This window comes from Meles meles, chromosome 2, assembly GCF_922984935.1.
Source record: "Meles meles chromosome 2, mMelMel3.1 paternal haplotype, whole genome shotgun sequence".
NCBI classification, from domain to species: domain Eukaryota; kingdom Metazoa; phylum Chordata; class Mammalia; order Carnivora; family Mustelidae; genus Meles; species Meles meles.
Window position 1 is genome coordinate 135,136 of NC_060067.1, and position 21,124 is coordinate 156,259.

The following is a 21,124-nucleotide window of genomic DNA, read 5'->3' on the forward strand; positions in this document are numbered from 1 at the left end:
ATGTCTTTCCAATCCAAGGTTGAATTAAAAGAATATTTGAAAATAAACGATGCCATATATGAGGTTGACAGCAAAGCTGAAAACGGCATGACTTTTTCCCGTCTCCTTAATTGTCAGGTAACGTTGGTAACCCTTGAATATGAGGCTCCCACCCTTGGTGCCCTAAGAGATATTTACGAGAACCAGCTGGCGCCTGATGTCTGTTGCACGCTCTACAAACTACTGGTTTAAGGTAGTTTCCAGCTTGGACATCGGATCACACTGTGTTCCTTTCTATGATACCAGGTCTTAGTGAAGTTTTGTTGGTTTGTTTTTTGCAGTTACTATAAACAAATACCATGTGAAAATCAGTGTGGGATAGAAAAAGAGTAGCCATTTCCAATCTGATTCTAAGATCTGAAAGACTATGCAGTGCCCAGCTGTGCGCACATCCTGTCAAGAATTTGATAGGATTAAGGTTAAGAAGGAGATAATATTTTCTTCATTCAACTAATGCATGTTATTTATTCAAATGGCTACTGAATTGTGAGGAAATACACACTTAAGTTCTGTGTACCTAAATACCTAAAAAACAAAGCTGTTAGGTATTTCTTTTGGCCCTGGAGCTCCATGAACCAAGAAAATCTGCAGACCTCTCCCTTAAATGTTCATTCATTCAGCAATAAACACAAAACGAGAAGAAATTTTTGTGGGCTATGTAGTTCAGATACTGGGTACAAAAATGTTAATGTCTGCTGTGTTAATGTTCTGTGACTTATATTAAGGATATTAAAAAGGGGAGAAAGGGATTTTACAGTGTTTTTAGAATTCTGTAAAGGTGTATTATTCTAAATCTGTATCTTCATTTCCAATAAAGTTGAAGGAAGTGAGATTTTTAAAATTTAAAAAAAATTTTTAAAGATTTATTTATGTATTTATTTGATAGAGCGAGATCACGAGCAGACAGAGAGACAGGCAGAAAGAGAGGGGGAAGCAGGCTCCCTACTGAGCAGAGAGCCAGATGTGGGGCTCAATCCCAGGACCCTGAGATCATGACCTGAGCCTAAGGCAGAGACTTAACCCACTGAGCCACCCAGGCACCCCGGAAGTGAGATTTTTAAATAATTTTGTATTTTTAATATTGTGTTGTTAAATAATTTTGTATTTTTGTATTTTTCCATATGTTGGGTTCCATATGTCTGCTTAACAAATACATTTTTTATTTCTGAAAATTTATACTGTAGTATGATTGGATCTATGTTTTTGAAAACTACTAATAATAGTAAAAGTATATCTTGTTTATGTGGTCTTTTGACTGTTACTAGGACCAATGTGTTTCTCTCTGTGGACTTATTTGCTTTGCTCTGGTAGAGATGAACATGCAGTGGGGTTATTAATAACATTTGCTATTTTCACTTCTTTAATTTAAAACCAAATACACCTAACAAAACCTTAATGACCTAAAAGTGGGACTTAACATTTTGATGTTTCATCTGGGTTTCATCTTTTATTTATTAAATTTATTAAATTTATTAAATTTAAATATTAAATAAATATTAAATTTAAATTAGATTTATTAAATGAGAAGTTCAAAATTACAAAGCACTCTGGTAAATGACAGGTTTTCATGGTTGCTAACTAACTACCTTGTTCCTACATCTCGTTGTACAGTATTCTGATACTCTGAAAAAGATGGATCCCGATCACTTGGTAGCATTGGTGACAGAAGTCATTCCCAATTATTCCTGCTTAGTTTTTTGTCCCACTAAGAAGAACTGTGAAAATGTAGCAGAAATGATATGCAAATTTTTAAGCAAGTATGTTAATCTTCAAAAAATATTCTGTTTTATTTTATCGTGGTTTACATGCTGTGTATTCTGTTTATTCAACAAGCACTTATTATTTCTTGTAGAATGTTACATTAAGTTGCTGTACTAGATTCTAAGGGCCCTAACCCTGAAGAAAGTGTAACTGTGAAATTCATGTCTGTGAAATAGCCAAAGAAAAATTCTAAGACTACGTGAGAGAGAATGCTGACCAGTATAATGGCTTACATCAGTGATTCTCAATCATGACTGCAAATGAATCCTCTCAGGAGCTTTTAAAAATCCCAGGGGACAAGTTACATCCCAGGCAAATCAGACTGTCTGCGGGCGGGACCCAGGTATCATTATTTTATAGAACTTTGCAGGCAGGTTCAACATCCAGCCAAGGTCAGGAACCGGCTGTGACAAAGATCAGTCACTAACCACTGCAGATATGAATCATCGTCTTTTTCAAAGATTTTATTTGTTTATTTGAGAGAGACAGAAACAGAGAGAGAGCAGCAGAGGGGTAGGGCAGAGGGAGAGAAGCAGACTCTCCGCTGAGCAAGGAACCCGACTAGGGGCTCAATCCCAGGACCTTGAGACTATGACCTGAGGCAGATGCTTAAGTGACTAAGCCACCCAGGTGCCCCATGAATCAGAGTTTAGTTTAACCTTCTCTTTAATTAAGTACTGTTGCTTTTGTTTTCTTAGTAAACGTCACACTTATGTGGACATTTAAATTAAGTTTCTTAGGTAATTAAGTAATTTATTAGTTTGTAATTTGATAGTATTTTAATATTGGCTCTGTTATATTCATAGATACGTGTAAAGTGACCTCGAGTATGAACAGTTGAGTTTTTTCCTGTACCTTTGTGCCGTGTGTAGTTTCATCGGAATTTTCAGACTTCTTTTTGGCCCCCTAACCAGTGCTGTATTACCATGGACCGTTATTACCCTGGATTCTAATTTAGGCAGCTCCCATCTCCCCTTCCTGTCCTACTGTCATGGATTGGTCTGATAGAGTTAAATTTATTGACCAGCACAAAGATCTAGATGTTTGGGATAGAGTCAAGGAGTTTTCCATTTTGGAAACTAATAGTCTGCCTTTACAATGATGATGTTGATTATAAAAACCTAAGGAAATTAAATTGTCGTTGAGGTGGTCTCAGTAAGTCATTTGTTTTCATAGACTAAGGGAATTTTGGCACTGGCTAAGTGATGTGGAGATTTAGAGACTAACATTTGACTGGAAGACATGCGATTTATTAGTTACACCCTTGAATTATTTTGCTTGTTGATGGTAATAGTTTACTTGGATCATAAATGTTGATATTTAACATTGAAGCACTTAAACATCTGGTTTTCCAGGACCCTTAATTAATTAATTGTAATGGATACTTTTTTTTTTCTTTTAAGATTTATTTATTTATCAGAGAGTGTGCCCCAGCCGGTGCAGGGGCAGAGGGAAGGAATCTCAAGCAGACTCCCCGCTGAGTGCAGCCCCTACACAGGGCTCAGTCACATGACCCTGAATGAACTGAGCCTAAATCAGGAGTCAGATGCTCTACAGACTGCGCCACCCAGGCGCCCCCATACTTGATACTTTCTTTTTTTTATATTTTATTTATTTATTTGACAGAGAGAAAGATCACAAGTAGGGGAGAGGCAGGCAGAGAGAGAGAGGAGGAAGCAGACTCCCTGCTGAGCAGAGAGCCCAATGTGGGGCTCGATCCCAGGACCCTGAGATCATGACCTGAGGCAGAGGCTTAACCCACAGAGCCACCCAGGCGCCCCCTGAGCTGACACTTTTTTTTTTAAAGATTTTACTTATTTGAGAGAGAGCAGAGCACAAGAGAAAGCACAAGCAGGGAGGGGCAGAGGGAGAGGGAGAAGCAGACTCCCCGCTGAGCAGGGAGCCTGATGTGGGGTCAAACCCAGGACCCGGGAATCAGGACCTGAGCCGAAGGCAGATGCTTAACAACTGAGCCACCGAGACACCCCTGGACAGGCACTTCTCCTAGACATTTTTAGTGGGGAGAGGTGCCACATAATAGTTAAAGACAAAATATCGCATGTGTTCACACTGACACTTCCCATTCAGATCCAAGAAGAGAGGCTTATCGCACGTCCTTTCTGTGTTCGGATCTTCTTCCTCATGAGTATCTTGGTTCCCAGGGACGGTAGCATCACTATGTGACTGCAGGAAAGAGTTTATATTTCTTTTCTCTCTTTTTTTCTTTTTTAAAGAATTTTTATTTATTTGACAGAGAGATCACAAGTAGGCAAAGAGGCAGGTGGAGTGTGGGGGGGAAGGAGGCTCCCCGCTAAGCAGAGAGCTCGATGTGGGGCTCCATCCCAGGACCCTGGGATCATGACCTGAGCCAAAGACAGAGACTTAACCCACGGAGCCACCCAGGCACCCCTACTTGATACTTTCTTAAAGAAATAGGACTTAACACTTTCTGAAGGAAAGTTTCCTCTAAAATCTATTTTGCTATTACTTGCTGCTTTCATAAGCTGAATATTCCAAGTATAGTTTAGCACCCTGTTTTATGGCTATTAAGAAATGGTGAATCATGTTTTACTCATACTATTTGATACTGTTCTATAATTCACATGTGGCTGAAGTAAAATACTGCGCTAAATGGCTTCTGACCCAAGCCATGTCTGTAAAGCATGATTTCTTGAGCGTCCTGGGATGTCCTCCTTATCGTGAATGGCATGCGACGCTGTTGCAGTAAAGCTGCCTGCGCAGCGGAACCGCCGCTATGTCTGTTTAAGCGCAAAGATTGAAACAGATTTTTCCCAAGTGATTGTCTCAGTCGCAGTCATCTTTTTTATAGCTGTCACTACCTTTGACTTCTAAGTCAAGAACGACTTTTAGGGGCGCCTGAGTGGCTCAGTGGGTTAAGCCTCCGCCTTCGGCTCAGGTCATGATCCAGGATCCTGGGATCGAGTCCCGCATCGGGCTCTCTGCTCAGCGGGGAGCCTGTTTCCCTTCCTCTCTCTCTGCCTGCCTCTCTGCCTACTTGTGATCTCTCTCTGTCAAATAAATAAATAAAATCTTTAAAAAAAAAAAAAAAAGAGTGACTTTTAAACACCATTTGCCAACAACTGCCGAAGCTCTAGTCCTATCAGTTTCCCTAACAATCTCCCCCAAAATGATACCACAGTGCTATCTCAGTGTAGAATTCAGGCTGGGACCCAGCTCACTTGTGCACCTTATTTCTTCACTCTTCATTCACCTCGCAGTCACCCGGGCGACTTCTCTTTGTCCGTGCTCTGAACTTCTCGTGTCTGTGCCTTTGATCATGCTTTCCCTTCTGCCGGGAAAGGTGCTCCCTGCCCCTTCACTGTCACTTCTCCAACACTCCCTCTTCGAGAGCCAGCTCAGACCTCTGCTTCTGCCGTGACCCCTTCGCCGCGTAACCATGTCTTACCCACTCAGCTATCAGTGGTGTCTCCCTTCGCCAACATTATGTGGTGATTATCCATGTTTTCACCCCACGTAGGACGTAATTTCTTGAGAGGAGTTCATTCTGTACATCCCTTTCATGACCCCACACACTGCCCGGGAAGTGGTAACAGAGTCTGCTGCTCCCTCAGCCGTCACTTCTCATTCTCGCGCCCACAACTCCTGACCAGCTCTTCCCGTTCTTCTTTGTTCTTGTGTTCCTTGTACTTTGTTGCTCGGCTTCTTGTGACGTCACTGGCCTCCTGTCGATAACATCAGAGGAAGAGAGCCAGGGCTCTCTCCCTTATTTCCGTGAAGCACCCTGAAACAGCGCGCGTGTCGTAGACTGTGTTTTTCGGCAGCTGGTATTGGAAATGAGTGAGTTATTCTTTACACTTACTCCTTCAGTCCTTTCTCTCTTTTCTAAAAAGAACTTTAATAGGTGCTTTTAAATGCGGAGACGTTGTGGGATATCACCGACGGTTCTAAAATACTAGTGTTTAGACAGTCAGTGTTTTACATTAATACATGTGATTTGATTGTAAGTAGGTTTCCATCTTGAGAGAAGAACCTGGGTGGCTCAGTGGGTTAACACCTCTGCCTTCAGCTCAGGTCATGATCCCAGGGTCCTGGGATCGAGTCCCACATCGGGCTCTCTGCTCAGCGGGGAGCCTGTTTCCTCCTCTGTCTCTGCCTGCCTCTCTGCCTACTTGTGATCTCTTTCTGTCAAGTAAATAAATAAAATCTTAAAAAAAAATCAATAAAAATGTATATTCTAGTGAAAAAAATAACGGTAACATCTACAGGAGGTATCTAACCCTAGCATCCATGGATTCATAGGCAGTATAAGAATGAACGTCAGGAAGTCCATGAACTTATCAGCAAAGTGTTATGTTTATATTATGTTTTTTTTTCTTCCTTAGCTTTATTCAGATTTTCATAGGGTTCTGTGACCCACAAAAAGGTTGAGAGAGTGCCTAATAGTTAGTGAAATTAGAATCAAATTTTAAGAACATTTTGTATACTGAGATTCATGAAAGTAATATATTTTTTAATAAAGAATGTTTACATGTATCTACTAAAATTAAAACAGTAGGCAGTTTGTCACTGTAAGATCGAGGGTTTATATTTCTAACAGATCTTTTTCCCTAGGGAGTATCTAAAACACAGGGAGAAAGAAAAACATGAGGTGATTAAGAACTTGAAGAATATCAGCAATGGCAACCTGTGCCCCATCTTAAAGCGCACCATCCCCTTTGGTGTTGCTTACCACCACAGTGGGTTAACGAGCGACGAAAGGAGGCTCTTGGAGGAGGCGTATTCCATGGGAGCTCTGTGCCTTTTCACCTGCACGTCCACTCTGGCAGCGGGTGTGAATCTACCAGCTCGAAGGTAAGGTAGCCATTGGCCAGGCTCAAAACTTTTTAATTCTTAACTAGCTAGGAGTGTGGTTTTTTTTTTTTTTCTTTTTAAGATTTATTTATTTGACAGACAGAGATCACAAGTAGGCAGAGGCAAGCAGAGAGAAAGGAGGAAGCAGGCTCCCTGCTGAGCTGAGAGCCCGTTGTGGAGCTCAATCCCAGGAACCCGAGATCATGACCTGAACCGAAGGCAGAGGCTTTAACCTACTGAGCCCTGCAGGCGCCCTTTGCCAGGAGTTTTTGTTGTTTTGTTCTTTCTCAGGAGTGGATGAGAATTTATCAGACGTTTTTTCATCATTTGCTGAATCGATTGGTTTGTTTCCTTCAGTTTATTTATTTATATTTTAAGATTTATTCATTTATTTGAGAGTCAGGAGAAGGGGAGGGAGAGTCTCAAGCAGACTCTTCACTCAACACTGAGCCCAGTGCGGAACTCCATCTCATGACCTGAGCCAAAACTGAGAGTCCGCTGCCTAACCAACTGTGCCACCCACGTGCCCCTCATTTGTTTCCTTTAATATTTTAATGAAAAGTAACCAGTAGATTTCCTGGTATTAGAATTACTTTTTTGGTGTTCTCCCTATCTGGTTCGACGTTAGGGTTTATTTTTCTAGTTGCAAACAGCAACTACCATTTTTTATGATCTGAGTTTATTTAACATGGGTATTTCCTTGAAAGCTTAGAGAACTCATCCATAAAGACTTCTGGTCTAGTATCTTTTCCAGAGTAGATCTTTGACCATCTTTTCAGTTATTACCCAAGTTATGGGCTTGTATAACTGATGTCTGCTCTTTATAATTTTTATTTAAAAATTTGACTTTAAAATTTGTGACATTTTTTCAAAAGCTTGGGTGATTTTTAAAAATCATCCACATTAAAAAACATATGTATTTTCTGTTGGACACACAGTTTTATACATCTCCATGAGATCACAGTTATTTATTGTGTTATCAGCTCCCTTGATTTTCTTACTATTTGTGATTCTTCGGTCTGTCAATTTCAGGGAGTTGTGTTAGTCTCCCACTGTTATTATGGAGTTGTCTTTCTCCTTTTTGCATTTCTAGAAATTTTTGCTTTGTACTTCAAAACTGTTTAGGTATACAGAGGTTCATTTCAACTATCTTACTGCTGAATCATACTCTTTATCAATATAATTGGTCCTTGTTTTTCTCACTGAATGTTTTCACTTTGAACACTAGGATTACATTTTCCTTGCAAAGTATATCTTTCTTCACTCTTTTATTTTCATCTGTCACAGTTTAAATTTTCCATTTTTCAGACAAGTGGAGAATGAAGAAGGAAGTTAAATATCTTATTTCTCTTATCCCAGTTGTTACTCTTAATTTTAACAGTTGTAATCAAACATGCTTTTCTGCCGTTTTAGAATTAACTAATGACTGTTTCTCCTCTTGAACAGAACAGTCGTCTCACTCCCTGTGTGTTCTCCTGTGGTGCCTCTTGTATGTTGCAGCTCTCTGGAATTTTAGCGCCGGATTTTTCATTGCGTTTCATCTTATAGTCCATCATTATTTAAGCCTTCCTGTAAATTATACTTGTTTTTTGCTTACTGCTGCCTCTTATATCCCACGTCTTCCTTCTATGATTTACTTTTTATTTTGCCATCCTTGAATAATTCTTTTTATTTTTTATTTATTTATTTTTTGATAGAGAGAGCGTGAGTGGGGGTCAGGGCAGAAGGAGAGGAACAAGCAGACTCCATGTCGAGCGCAGCACCCAGTGTGGGGCTCGATCCCATGACCCTGAGATCGTGACCTGAACCGAAGTCAGATGCTTAACTGACTGATCCACCCGGCACCCCCCAATTAAAGTTTTTTAAGGTTCTTTCTGTTCCCTGTTTCTGTCAGATATTTATTCTGTGTGTTCTTGCTCTTCTTTATGCCTTTAGTTTTCTTCAGGTGTTTGTAACCTTGGCTGTCTACTGAGGCTCGTAAAGGAGTAGGTTGATTAGCAGATAGATGACATAGGTCTCTCACTTTTGAACAGGAAAGCTGGCTACAGGCTTCCAACTACATGAGCAGAATTGAAATGACCGTATTTGTAGGTCAAAACCAGTCGAAACCTGCAATGTTATACAGTTGGCGGTAACATAAATTAATAAATATGTACATGTTGGTGATGCATGATCCTATTTTTCATTTATGGGGTGTAGAATCAGTCTTTGGAGGCTGTTGCTCTAGTAAGAGTCAAGCTCTGTAGGCAGGCCAGCACGTTCAAAGCATGGTCCTGGTAGTTACTAGATCTGTGTGCTGAGGTGAACCACTTTGTCTGTGCTTCACTTAGCCCCTTTGTAAAAATTAAAGTGAAGTAATAACGTTGTTACCAAGCATTTTGTAAGAATTACTGATCATGTACATGAAGAATCTAGGACATCACCGGTTCTTGTTAAATAGCAGTGACTTATTTTGAGTTAACATGTCATTAAAGTTAATATCACCATATAATGAAATAAAGGATTAAAAAAATAGACAGTATTATAGAAGGAGTATCACTTTTAATTAATATTATCAATTCCATAGAGTTATTTTAAGAGCTCCCTATGTTGCGAAGGAATTTTTAAGGAGGAGTCAGTATAAGCAGATGATTGGCAGAGCTGGCCGTGCTGGAATAGACTCTGTTGGGGAGAGTATCCTTATACTGCAAGAAAAAGACAAGCAACAGGTAATCACCTGGCTGTCGGTTTGTTGTTCAATCTTTTTTTTTTTTTTTTTTTTTGGTCTTTGGTCTAGCCCTTTTATGATATCATCTTTTAAAAATTAATTATTAATATTTCTTTCAATAATGTTTCTTTCTCTACGATTAGGAATGACAAAGAATAGTTTGAGTACTTTTGTAGTTCAGGCAAGCAGTGAAAAGTATTTTCCTTATTTATCGTTCTTCCATTTTCAGGAGAACACCTGCTAAATTCTTATTTGTTTCTCTTTATGTCCTTAACACCCCGTTGCCACAGATACATGCAAAATACAAAATTTTATATGGAACACTTAATTTTCTTATAACAACACAAAACATAATATTGCTTTAACTTTTGTAGGTATCGGAGTTAATAAGCAGACCACTGGAAAATTGTTATAGCCATCTTGTTCAAGAATTCACCAAGGGAATCCAAACTTTGTTTCTCTCTTTGATTGGTTTGAAGGTATTTTTCATTATTTTTAAATCTTATTGCCATCATCTGAGATAACAGAGATTTAAAAGTGATGAGAACTGTAAGTATGAAAAAAATGCTAACTTCTATCTAATGTGGAAAAGAAGAATCTGACGTAATCTGAATCTAGATTTATATGTCCATTTTAATGCTTTGAGTTCCATGAAATATGAAAAATGAGCAGATCATAACTGCACATTATTATAAGTGAGAGACTTTTTCGTATACTCTGGGGGATGTAAGAAGCTGTAAGGACATAGGTCCTGATGTGGGATTATTAGCATCGTCTCTGTCCTGGTTAAGAATAAGACTCACCGGTAGTCCTGTGATCATTCTAGGATATTGTAAACATTTGTGAGATTAGTATAGCCTTTATCAGGCAGAAAATTTAAAAAGAAAAAGGCACAGCAGGAAAACACTCTTTTTCTTAGAAATGAGCTCTCTCTTTTAGGGTTACTCTTGAGTTAAACTTCTTTTTTATGGTTATACTTTTTTTTCTTTTAAGATTTGTTTATTTATTTGAGAGAGAGAATGAGCTGGGGGAGGAGCAAGGGGAGACAAAATTTTAAGCAGACTCCCCACTGAGCCTGGAGCCCAATGCGGAGCTCGGCAGGGCTCGATCCCATGGTCTTGAGATCATGACCTGCACGGAAATCAAGAGACAGATGCCTGGAGCGCCTGGGTGGCTCAGTCGTTTAAGCATCTGCCTTGGGCTCGGGACATGATCTCAGGGTTCGGGGATTGAGCCCTGCGTCGGGCTCCCTGTTCAGCGAGGAGTCTGCTTCTCCCTCTCCCTCTGCCTCTCCATCCTGGCTTGTGCGCTCTCTCTCTCTCTCTCTCGCTCACTCACTCTCTCTCAAATCTTTTTTTTTTTTAAATATATTTATTTATTTGACAGAGATCACAAGTAGGCAGAGAGGCAGGCAGAGAGAGAGGGGATAGCAGGCTCCCTGCTGAGCAGAGAGCCCGATTCGGGGCTCGATCCCAGGACCCTGAGATCATGACCTGAGCCGTAAGCAGAGGCTTAACCCACTGAGCCACCCAGGCGCCGCTCTCTCAAATAAATCTTTAAAAAAAAAAATCACTAACCAGCTGAGCCATCCAGGCACCTCTGTGGTTATTCTTAAGTAAATTTTAATTTTGTGCGAGGTCATTTGGCCATAAAGTGGCAAAGCCAGGGTTTGAATTTGTTGTTCCACAACAAAACCAATGCTCTTGGGGCACCTGGGTGGCTCAGTGGGTTAATACCCTGGTCCTGGGATCGAGCCCCGCATCAGGCTTGCTGCTCAGCAGGGAACCTGTTTCCCCCTCCCCCTTCCTGCCTCTCTGCCTACTTGTGATTTCTGTCTATCAAATAAATAAATAAAAATCTTTAAAACAAAAACAAAAAAACCCCCAGTGCTCTTAACCTGTCATGCAGTCTGCCTTCATTAACCCAAACAGTTTAGGTGAAAATAAAAGAAGAGATTAATAAACAAAAATACTATAAGTTTTGATTACCTTGTAGGTGAATAGTGGTAACATTCCCTGGCAGTTCAGAATAGTGAAAGGTTACAAGGAAGAAAAGGAATCAGTGCTGGGTAGTGAACGATAGAGGGAAGGAATAAGTCACTCAGAGTACTTCACGTAGAATTGATGGTGAGAAAGCTTAAGGCGATGTGAGATGACTGTCAACAGAATAGATTGTATAGCTCTAGACGAGGGCTGCAGGTCCTGAAGAGTTGAAAACTGGGTGGGGAAAGGTAGGCCAGAAGTGTGCTGTAAATTGGGGGAATGGGAGAGCGAGCTTAAATTGCAAACTATGGAGTTGTGACACTGTCACTTGTCAGTGGAGAATTAGTGACATGGTGCTTGAGAGCAAGTGCTCTGATATCACACATGGCTGTGTCCCAGTCCCAACTCTGTCTCTTACTACTCTGCGTAAGTTATTAGCTCTCTCTAAGACCTCCCTCAGTTGCCGTATCTGTAAGATGGGGATAATGGTGTAGAGAAGTATTGAAAGACTAGCTTAGAAGCAATTGTAGTAATCCCCGTATAATGTAGTAAGACCTGCAATAGGAGGGTTGCCAAGGAATTAGTAAGGGAGGGAGAGCTCATGAAGATCACCAAGTCTTACTACATTCATGTATCCGATAAGGTGACAGACTCAGAGTTGGTGAGTAGTGTAGCATCATTCAGTGAGTTTGGATTTAGATTGGACTATAATTTAGGTTCCTGCCTTGCTGGCCTGTACTCTGTCCAATACACCATTGTATGTGTAGAATAGTCCTCAAATGCCCGTGAAATATCTCACCATTGTATACCGTATTCTGAGACCATAGACAAATATCAATACATTTAAAAGGATTGAAATCAAATATAGCACAGTATCTAATGGAAGCAATTATAGTATACCAGCAGTAACAGAAGGGTATCAGGGAATTACTCAAATACTTGGAAATTTAAAAAGTGTACTTTGCCAAAATCACAAGGGATATTAGAAAATATTTCAAATGGAAGGAAAATGAAAAAAGATGTATCAGAATTACTGGCATGAACCCAAAGAAGTGCTTAAAAGGACATTTATGGCTTTAAATCCTTGTTAGAATACAAGAAAGATCCAGATTCACTGGTCTTTTACTTTAGGAACCTGGGTGGGGGGCAGGGGACTTAAAGTAGAATAAAGGAGATAATACAAATAAAAACAAATGAAATAGGGGCGCCTGGGTGGCTCAGTGGGTTGGGCCGCTGCCTTCGGCTCAGGTCATGGTCTCGGGGTCCTGGGATCGAGTCCTGCATTGGGCTCTCTGCTCAGCAGGGAGCCTGCTTCCCCCTCTCTCTCTGCCTGCCTCTCTGCCTACTTGTAATCTGTCAAATAAATAAAATCTTTAACAAGAACAACAACAACAACCACTACAGGTACCATCACGCTTAATGGTGAAAGATTACATGTTTTTCCGTCTAAGATGAGGAAAAGAAAGGAGGTCTGCTCTCACTCTACTTTTCAGCATATATCGGAATCCTGGCCCATAAAGACAGGAATGAGGGCATATAGATTAGAAAGGAAGAAGTAAAACTGTCTTATTTGCTGATACTAGGTTCAAGAAAAAAATCCAAAGGAACGTAGGGGAGAAAACTAGAGTGTAATCAGCACTGTCATAGCGTTAGGGTCAGTGTATGAAACTCAGTTATATTTGTATACTCACTACAAATAATTGGAAAAACAACTCCATTCACAAATAGCATCAAAAAACATACAATACTTAGGGACAACTTTAACTAATGTGTGTCAGATCTGTACACTGAAAACTGTAAAACTTGAGAGAAATTAAAGGAGACCTAAGTAGATGGAGAGTGGTACCATGTCCAAGAATTAGAACATTCAGTTTTGATCAGATGTTACTTCCCAAATTGGTCTATAAATTTAATGCAATACCAGCCAAAATCTCAGTAAGTTTGTTTGTAGAAATTGAAGTCTGATAGAATTTATTTGGAAATGCAGAGGAGTAGATTAACCAAAATTCATTTTGTGAAAAAATGACAAATTTAGAGTGTTCACACTATTTCAAGAACTAACTATAAAGCTCGAGTAGTCAAGACAGTGCGATATTGGCACAAGGATCATATAGACCAGTAATAGATCAGTAAGTCCAGAATTATGTCCACGTATGTGATCGGTTAAAAACAATAATAATCTCTACGCTCAACATGGGGCTCGAACTCAGGACACCAAGATAAAGAGTTGCGTGCTCCGCCAACTGAGCCAGCCAGGCATCTCTCTGTATGATCAGGTTTTAGCAAAGGGTGTCAGGATATTTAAAGGGACAAAGGATAATTTTTCTCAATAAATGGGGCTGGAGCAACTGGATATCTATATAGAACAATAACAAAAAACTAATCTGTACTCTTACTCACACTAATTTTGTCAAAAATAAGTAAAGTGGACCATAGACCTAAACTTATAGGGAAGAATTTTTTATTACCTTGGGTGATTTCTTATATGGAAAGCAAAAAACAAAAACCATGAAGGGAAAAATCTATCAAATAGACTTCATAATTTTAAAAATTACCTTCAAAAGAGTGCTAAAATGAGAAGGCACAGGACATAATAATACATCTGACAAGTATGTATATGAGATAGGACTCAGAAAAATGTAGTGGAATTGGGAGGGAGTTGGGACTCCCTTAAGATGGGAGCACTCAGGTAACAGACTGGGAGGACAGACTTGGCCACAGGGGTGTGGTTTCATGGGCCTGGCAGTCCAAGATCTATGGGGCACAACAGTTGCGTTTAAATTGTGTTTTAACAGTTGAAGTTCAGCAGCAAGAAATCTAGGCAGGAGATTAGCAGGTGGGCAGCTGTTGTTCCAAGCCTACCCACAGGAGGCAGAACTCAAGAAAATGGACCCATCCATGAAGAGGTCAGGCCACCACGGTTCCTCTTACACCTTGGGGTAAGGGCTCACAACGGGCTGTAGTCGGGGAAGAAGGCTGGAACTCTAAACACAGTGGAAAGTAGGAAGACCTTTAGAGTTGGAATTAAAGCAGCAGTCAAGTCCTCTGGACAGAAACACGCAGGTAGAAGAGAGGGGAGAAGCAAGTAGGGCATGGTCTGTGACTTGGGCAGTGAGGTTGGGGGCAGGAGGATACAGATGAGCACCCTGGAGAGACTTGCTTTGGTGGAGGAGAAGGCAACTGGGAATTAATGAGAGCACTTAACAAATTGGGCCACAGGGTTCGGGAGCCTCCAGTTATTTATCACAACCATATTTCAGACACCCCGTGTTTTATCTCTGATCCTTGTGTACCTTCAAATGAAGTAATGTAACTCCCCTTTAACAAAAAAAGAATCTGAGGCAAAGAGAGGCAGGTTCTATAGGCTGCTTGTAGCTTTATCCCTGCACCTGGACACGGGTCCGTGTTCCTTCAGTCTCCTGTCTGGGCCAGTGTGGTTGTCCCCTCACTGGTCTGCCTGCCTTGCGTCCATTCTGCCATGCCTTCCCATATCGCCTCCAAAGGATCATTCATGCAGATTGGTCTTGTCAGAACGTAAACTCAGAATGTGCTACCCACCTCTGCTTAAAATTGGTCCCATTGGTTTCCCATTGTTTTTAGGATTTAGGAAGCCCAAGTTCCTTGTCATGGTCTACCATGGTAGATTTGGCCTCTGCCTGTCTGCATTGTCCTCTCTCACCTGCCTCCTTGCAGTCTGCACTCCCGGCACACTGGCCTTCTCAGTCCTTCCACACCAGTGCTCACTAAGCCTGGGACTCACCCATCTTCCCCACTCCATCTCTCGTCTCACCCTCACGCACTCGACCTGGAGGCTTCACTTAACCATCCCTCCTCAGGGAAGCTCCCCTGTGCCTCTATGTCCAGTCAGTTTACTGTATGCTTGGTAGAACCACATTGCTTTAGTAGAACCTATCAGTTTGTAATTACGCTGGTTAGGGCTGTGATCTCTGTTGGAATGTAAGCCCTGTGCCAACAGAGTCCACATTTATTTTTATTTGTCCCTGACTCCCAGTGTCTAACACAGTTCCTGGCATGCGATTGGTGCTCTGTCAGTACTTGAACGAATGAATGGATTGACTTTGGAGTCAGGCATGGGTGAACCTGAAGGTTGGGGCAACAGTAGAGAATCTAGCTTTGAGAAGCTGTGGGGGCCAGAGACCAGAGGCTAGACCAGTGGGTGTAAATCACTATGCTGTAAGATTCTCGTAGAGGGATAGAGAGATAACATGGTGGTAGCTAGAAGGATCAAGTATCCCCAGTGTTAACGGGAATCAGCCAGGTAGAAAACAGTTCAGCGACTAAGTTCATTGATAATCTACACACTGAGAATCAGTCTTGAATATCTTAAAACTGCAATTTTGTCCTAATTGAATATTATATTTAGAATGAATTTTGGGGTGCTTGGGTGGTTCAGTCAGTTAAGGGTCCAACTCTGGATCTTGGCTCATGTCATGATATCAGGGTTGTGAGATTGAGCCCAGCATGGGACTCCCCACTGGGTGTAGATCCTGCTTAATATTCTCTCTCTCAAAGAATAATAATAATAAAAATATTAGAACATTTACAAAAAAGTGAATTTTACTAAAAGGAGGAAAAGCAATAGGAAATGTCTCTGCCTCATCATGCTTTTGTTAACCCTTATTTGGGTTTGGTATCAAATGACTACGTTTTCCAGTTGAAAGTATCTTCAGAATTGTAAGAGAGAGAAATATGCTTATTGATTGACTATATTTTAGTACAACATGCTGATTTCATTAAAATTAGCTAATACAAAATTCTAATTCAGCATCATCTCTACATCTGAATACCAAATGGAGGGTTAAGTATTACTTACGATTGCCGTTGTAGGTTGTAAATAGTGACTAAGGGGGGGAAAGGGAAAGCAGCAGAAGAACAGGAATGAGAGAGACAAGAAGAAGACTGCTGCTTATTTTTAGGTGATATGCAGGAAATACTGTGTGATCCTGTTTCAGTGGAGACTTTGGGTTGTGTTTTGCATGGGTGGGTGGGTGTGTGTGTTATCATTTCTGTTGCTAAAGAATGCTTTTACAGGTGGGTGGAAAGGGATGAAGGGAGGACTTCTGAAGGAGGCTGAGTGGGCATTAGTAATAATTGGAGAGTAAACAGCACAGCTTTGGAGATACTGTGAAAAGTTCCTCAAAAATCGGAGGAGTTTTTGAGTGAAAAATATGTACATGTTTTCATTAGAAGTATGAATATGATAACTTCTTTAAATTGTTTCTCATTAATTTTAAAACATCACTATACAGTTATCCTTACATACGTGAATATGTCAATTTCATACTAATTTATTTCAGTATCTTTGAAGTATGCTCCAGTGACGTCCTGAATTGTTTCAGATTGCAACAAATCTTGATGACATATGTCACTTTATGGGTGGTACATTGTTTGGTGTTCAGCAAAAGATTTTGTTGAAAGAAAAAAGTCTGCGGGAAATAACTGTCGAATGGCTTAGCTACCTGACAGAAAAAGGGCTTCTACAAAAAGACGTTGTTGATAAGTCCAAAGAAGAAATCGAATACAGCTTTCATATTACAAAACTGGGACGAGCTTCTTTTAAGGGTAAGAGTTTACTTAAGTTTCTAAGGAAATGTGTTGGGGAAAAAATAGAAATTAAATCATTCTCTTTCTTTAAATTGGAACTGTAATTTCATATTAGTAACATTAATCTTAGAAGCTATTTAAAATTTATTTAGCTTTTAAAAGTTGAAAAATCAGGGCGCCTGACTGGCTCAGTAGAGCATGCGACTCCACCTCGGGGTCCTGAGTTCAAGACCCACGTTGTGTATAGAGCTTTCTTTAAAAAAATTTGTTTGTAAATAAGTTGAAAATATGTTGGGGTTTTTTGGTTTCTTTGTTTTCATTTTTTTCAGAGAGGGAGTGGGGAGGGGCAGAAAGGAGGGAGAGAGGGAAACCTAAGGAGACCACATCCACCAGGAGTCTGACTCATGGTTTGATCTTACAACCCTGAGATCATGACCTGAGCCGAAATCAAGAGTTGAACGTTTAACCAACTGAGCCACCCAGGCACCCTGAAAAATGTTTTGGATTACAAGTAACTTAAGATATTGTAGGGGCGCCTGGGTGGCTCAGTGGGTTAAAGCCTCTGCCTTTGGCTCAGGTCATGGTCCCAGGGTCCTGGGATCGAGCCCCACATCGGGCTCTCTGCACCGCAGGGAGCCTGCTTCCTCCTCTCTCTCTGCCTGCCTCTCTGCCTAGTTGTGATTTCTCTCTGTCAAATAAATAAAATATTAAAAAAAAAAAAGATATTGTAGAAGTATTTGGGGAAATAGATGGGGTCATCCCCCTTCACATACCCCCTCCTCTAGCGATCATGCAAATCTTAATATCCTACCAAGAATAACAATTTGGCATACATCTATTCAGACAATTTCTGTACATTTCCTTTCAATGCATGATACATACTTGTATACAAGTTTGAGATTTTTTTAGCTTTCGTTTTTATTTTATTTTTTTTTTTTTTAAGATTTTATTTATTTATTTGACAGCGAGAGAGAGAGATCACAAGTAGGCAGAGACGCAGGCAGAGAGAGAGAGAGGGAAGCAGGTTCCCTGCCGAGCAGAGAGCCGGATGTGGGGCTCGATCCCAGGACCCTGAGATCATGACCTGAGCCGAAGGCGGCGGCTTAACCCACTGAGCCACCCAGGCGCCCCTAGCTTTCGTTTTTAAATAAATAATCATTTGTGTTGTTCCAGAATTTGCTTTTTTTGCTTAATATCTTAAAAATTGTTCCATAGCAGTGAATGGTTTTTTCTTAATGGCTATATCATAATTTAGTTAATGAAAAATAATACAGGTCTAGTATTTAAAAAAGATCCTTAGAACTCAGAATTAATGTAAAGGAAAATCCCATTCTCCTATCCCATTTCCACTCTCCCAGGGGCAACCACTGTTACAATTTGATATGTATCCTTCCATATGTTATTATGTGTATAGATAAATATGTGTATGTATTTACTTTTGTGTATATGTGAATAGATTTTACCATATATCATGCATATACATTTCTATATGTTTTATACTTTATTTTTTAAGATGAAATTATAGTTGTAAGTATTTTTTGGCAGCTTGCTTTTCTTACTTAAAATATTAGGAGCATCTTAACCTGTCAGTCCCTTTAAATCTACCTCCTTTTTCTTTGACTACCGTCATCATCCATAGTCTGGATACTGTAATTTAGTTAACCATTCCCCTATTGATGGTCATTTGCACAGGCTTTTTGTTTCCTCAATTATAAACAAAGCTGCAATAGGCATCACTATTTATGTATTTTTGAGTATATGTGGAAATGTTTCTCTGGGTTAGATTTCCAGAAACAAAGTATTTGGGTCAAAAGGTGTGTACTTACAAAATGTTGATATATACTATCAAAATTACCTCCAAAATAGTTATGCTAACTTACATAAGAAGAGATTTTGGTGGGGGCGTGGGTGAGGTAGGTAAAGGGGATTCGCAGTACACTCATCAGGACAAATACAGAATGGTGGGATCACCATATTGTACACCTGAAACGAATATAACGCTGTATGTTAACTATAATGGAGTTAAAAAAAACTTGAGAGCTTTTGAAGACTTTTTGCTATATTTAGGTAACTTCTGCATAAGATGCTTTAAAAATCACGTTGTTTCCCTTTTGGTAATTATGAAAGATGAAATATTTGATCTTTCTTTTAGGAACTATAGATTTGGCGTATTGTGACATTCTCTACAGAGATTTGAAGAAAGGTCTCGAAGGTCTTGTGCTTGAAAGCCTTCTTCACCTAATTTACCTAACAACTCCCTATGATATGGCTTCTCAGTGTGTCCCTGACTGGATGATATACTTCAGGCAGGTGAGATTAGAAGGTTCTTCAATATAGGCTATTTTATTTATTAAAGACGATGGAATTTTTGTCAAGTGATTATTCATTTTGTCTCTACTAAAGTGTATTTGAAATTGGGTCTTTCATGTTTCAGTTTTTTTAAATAGTAAATGGCAATATCTTCAGTTTATTTAACTTAAATACTACTTTTCTGTTAAATATAAACATGTTCATTATCAGGGGGAAAAAAAAAAAAAGAGGATCATGGGGCACCTGGGTGGCTCAGTGGGTTAAAGCCTCTGCCTTCGGCTCAGGTCATGATCCCAGGATCCTGGGATGGAGTCCCACGTGGGGCTCTCTGCTCAGCGGGGAGCCTGCTTCCACCTCTCTCTCTGCCTGCCTCTCTGCCTACTTGTGATCTCTGTCTGTCAAATAAATAAATAAAACCTTTAAGGGAAAAAAAAAAAAAAAGAGGATCATCCCTGGTCCCATTCCGTAAAGATAGTTACTGTTACAGTTTGGTGACCACTCCACTTTATGTTGCCTACAGTGTGAAGAAAACCGTGAACGCTGGGTTTTTTGGGAGACTTTAATTACATGAAAGCTCTATCAGAGCCAAGCATGATGACTAAGCCCGGTGATGTTAATACTGAGAAGGAATGTCAGTTTTATCACAACAGGAAGGTGCAGCTGGTCCTGCTTACTCTAAAACCAGGCGGTAGAGTGTAGTCTGTTATGACCTTACTGTGAGCCGGGCAGACGCAGGAACGTGTGTTAGGCGGAAGCAGTATGCAGCTCTTAATTGCAGGAAGTTACCTTTCTTTTAATGTCCTATTTTAAAATTGTAACGAAGTTTTTTTAAGTGGTACTATGTAATGCAGTTACTGTCCAAAGCTTTCCCTCTTCCTCCTCCCCACCAGACTCCGTCTCAGTATTAAACACAACCACATGGTCTGTGGGACCCTAGTCCGTTGTCACAGAGCTTGTGACCGTGTCTTTAAGTACTGTGCTGAAGTGTGTTACATTTTAATAATACATGTTTAAGCTTACGATTCGTATAAATAAGTTGGTGGTGGTTTCCTCATATCCTTTAAAAGCATGAAAATGTGGTATTAGGAAATACTGGATTTGGTTCAAAAGGCAGATTTTTTAAAGTTACAATTTGAGGGGTGGCTGGGTGGTCCAGTCAGTTAAGAGTCCCACTTTTGATTTCAGCTCAGGAGGTGATCTCAGGGTTGTGAGATCAAGCCCTGTGTCAGACTTTATGCTCAGCAGGGAGTCTGCTTGGGATTTTTCTCTCCCTCCCGCTCTGCTCTCCCACACACACTCTCTTGCTCTCTCTCAAATAAATAAATATTTTTTAAAAAGTTACAATTTGATTTTTTTCTATGTTTACTCTTTTTAAATGTAGTTTAGCCAGCTCAGTCCAGCAGAACAAAATGTAGCTGTTCTTCTTGGAGTCTCTGAAAACTTTATTGGGAAGAAAGCATCAGGTCAAGCTATAAAAAAGGTACCATAGTCTTTTTTTCTCTTCCTAAGTAAGTTGACTTAGCAAAATTAATGCTGTTGTATCATCTTTTTTGTTGATTCGATCTTTTCATTTCATTTTTTTTTTCTTTAAGTTAATACAATTCCCATTTTGCTATTTAAAACATGAGGACCAGAAATTTGGGCATTTTTTAAAAACAGTATTTTTGGATGGTGTGATGCGTTTTTTTGTATGTGTACCTTTGCCTTTCTGAAACACTGTCAAGCACATAAAAGATTCTTATCGTAGAAGGTAAACCTTCTTAATCTCTTTTTCTTGGGCTACTTATGGCTTACATTATAAAAAACATTGTAAAGTTTTTATAAAATGTTTTATAAAATGTATATAATATATATAAATGTTTATATATATAATATATATCTCATGTATATAATATATATATATAATGTTTATAAAATGTATATAATC

The 21,124-nt window shown here is 39.8% G+C and overlaps 1 protein-coding gene across 17 annotated transcripts in view; it reads left to right on the plus strand.

The window, feature by feature from the left end:
- HELQ (helicase, POLQ like) overlaps nt 1-21,124 on the plus strand; it is a 49,410-nt gene that overhangs the window by 11,068 nt on the left and 17,218 nt on the right. For 8 of the 17 annotated variants that reach the window (XR_006817008.1, XM_045996554.1, XM_045996556.1 and 5 more), the window contains exons 7-15: nt 19-117; nt 1,651-1,796; nt 6,394-6,633; nt 9,200-9,341; nt 9,715-9,819; nt 14,118-14,261; nt 16,683-16,905; nt 19,040-19,197; nt 20,579-20,677. Coding sequence is in view for 14 of the 17 variants with exons in the window: in XM_045996554.1 (XP_045852510.1) it covers nt 19-117; nt 1,651-1,796; nt 6,394-6,633; nt 9,200-9,341; nt 9,715-9,819; nt 14,118-14,261; nt 16,683-16,905; nt 19,040-19,197; nt 20,579-20,677 (1,356 nt within the window). In the remaining 3 variants the exon portion in view is untranslated. Of the gene's footprint in view, nt 1-18; nt 118-1,650; nt 1,797-1,891; nt 2,144-6,379; nt 6,634-9,199; nt 9,342-9,714; nt 9,820-14,117; nt 14,262-16,640; nt 16,906-19,039; nt 19,198-20,578; nt 20,678-21,124 lie in introns of those variants that run through there. The other 9 variants (XM_045996577.1, XM_045996587.1, XM_045996601.1 and 6 more) reach the window with 7 other exon arrangements.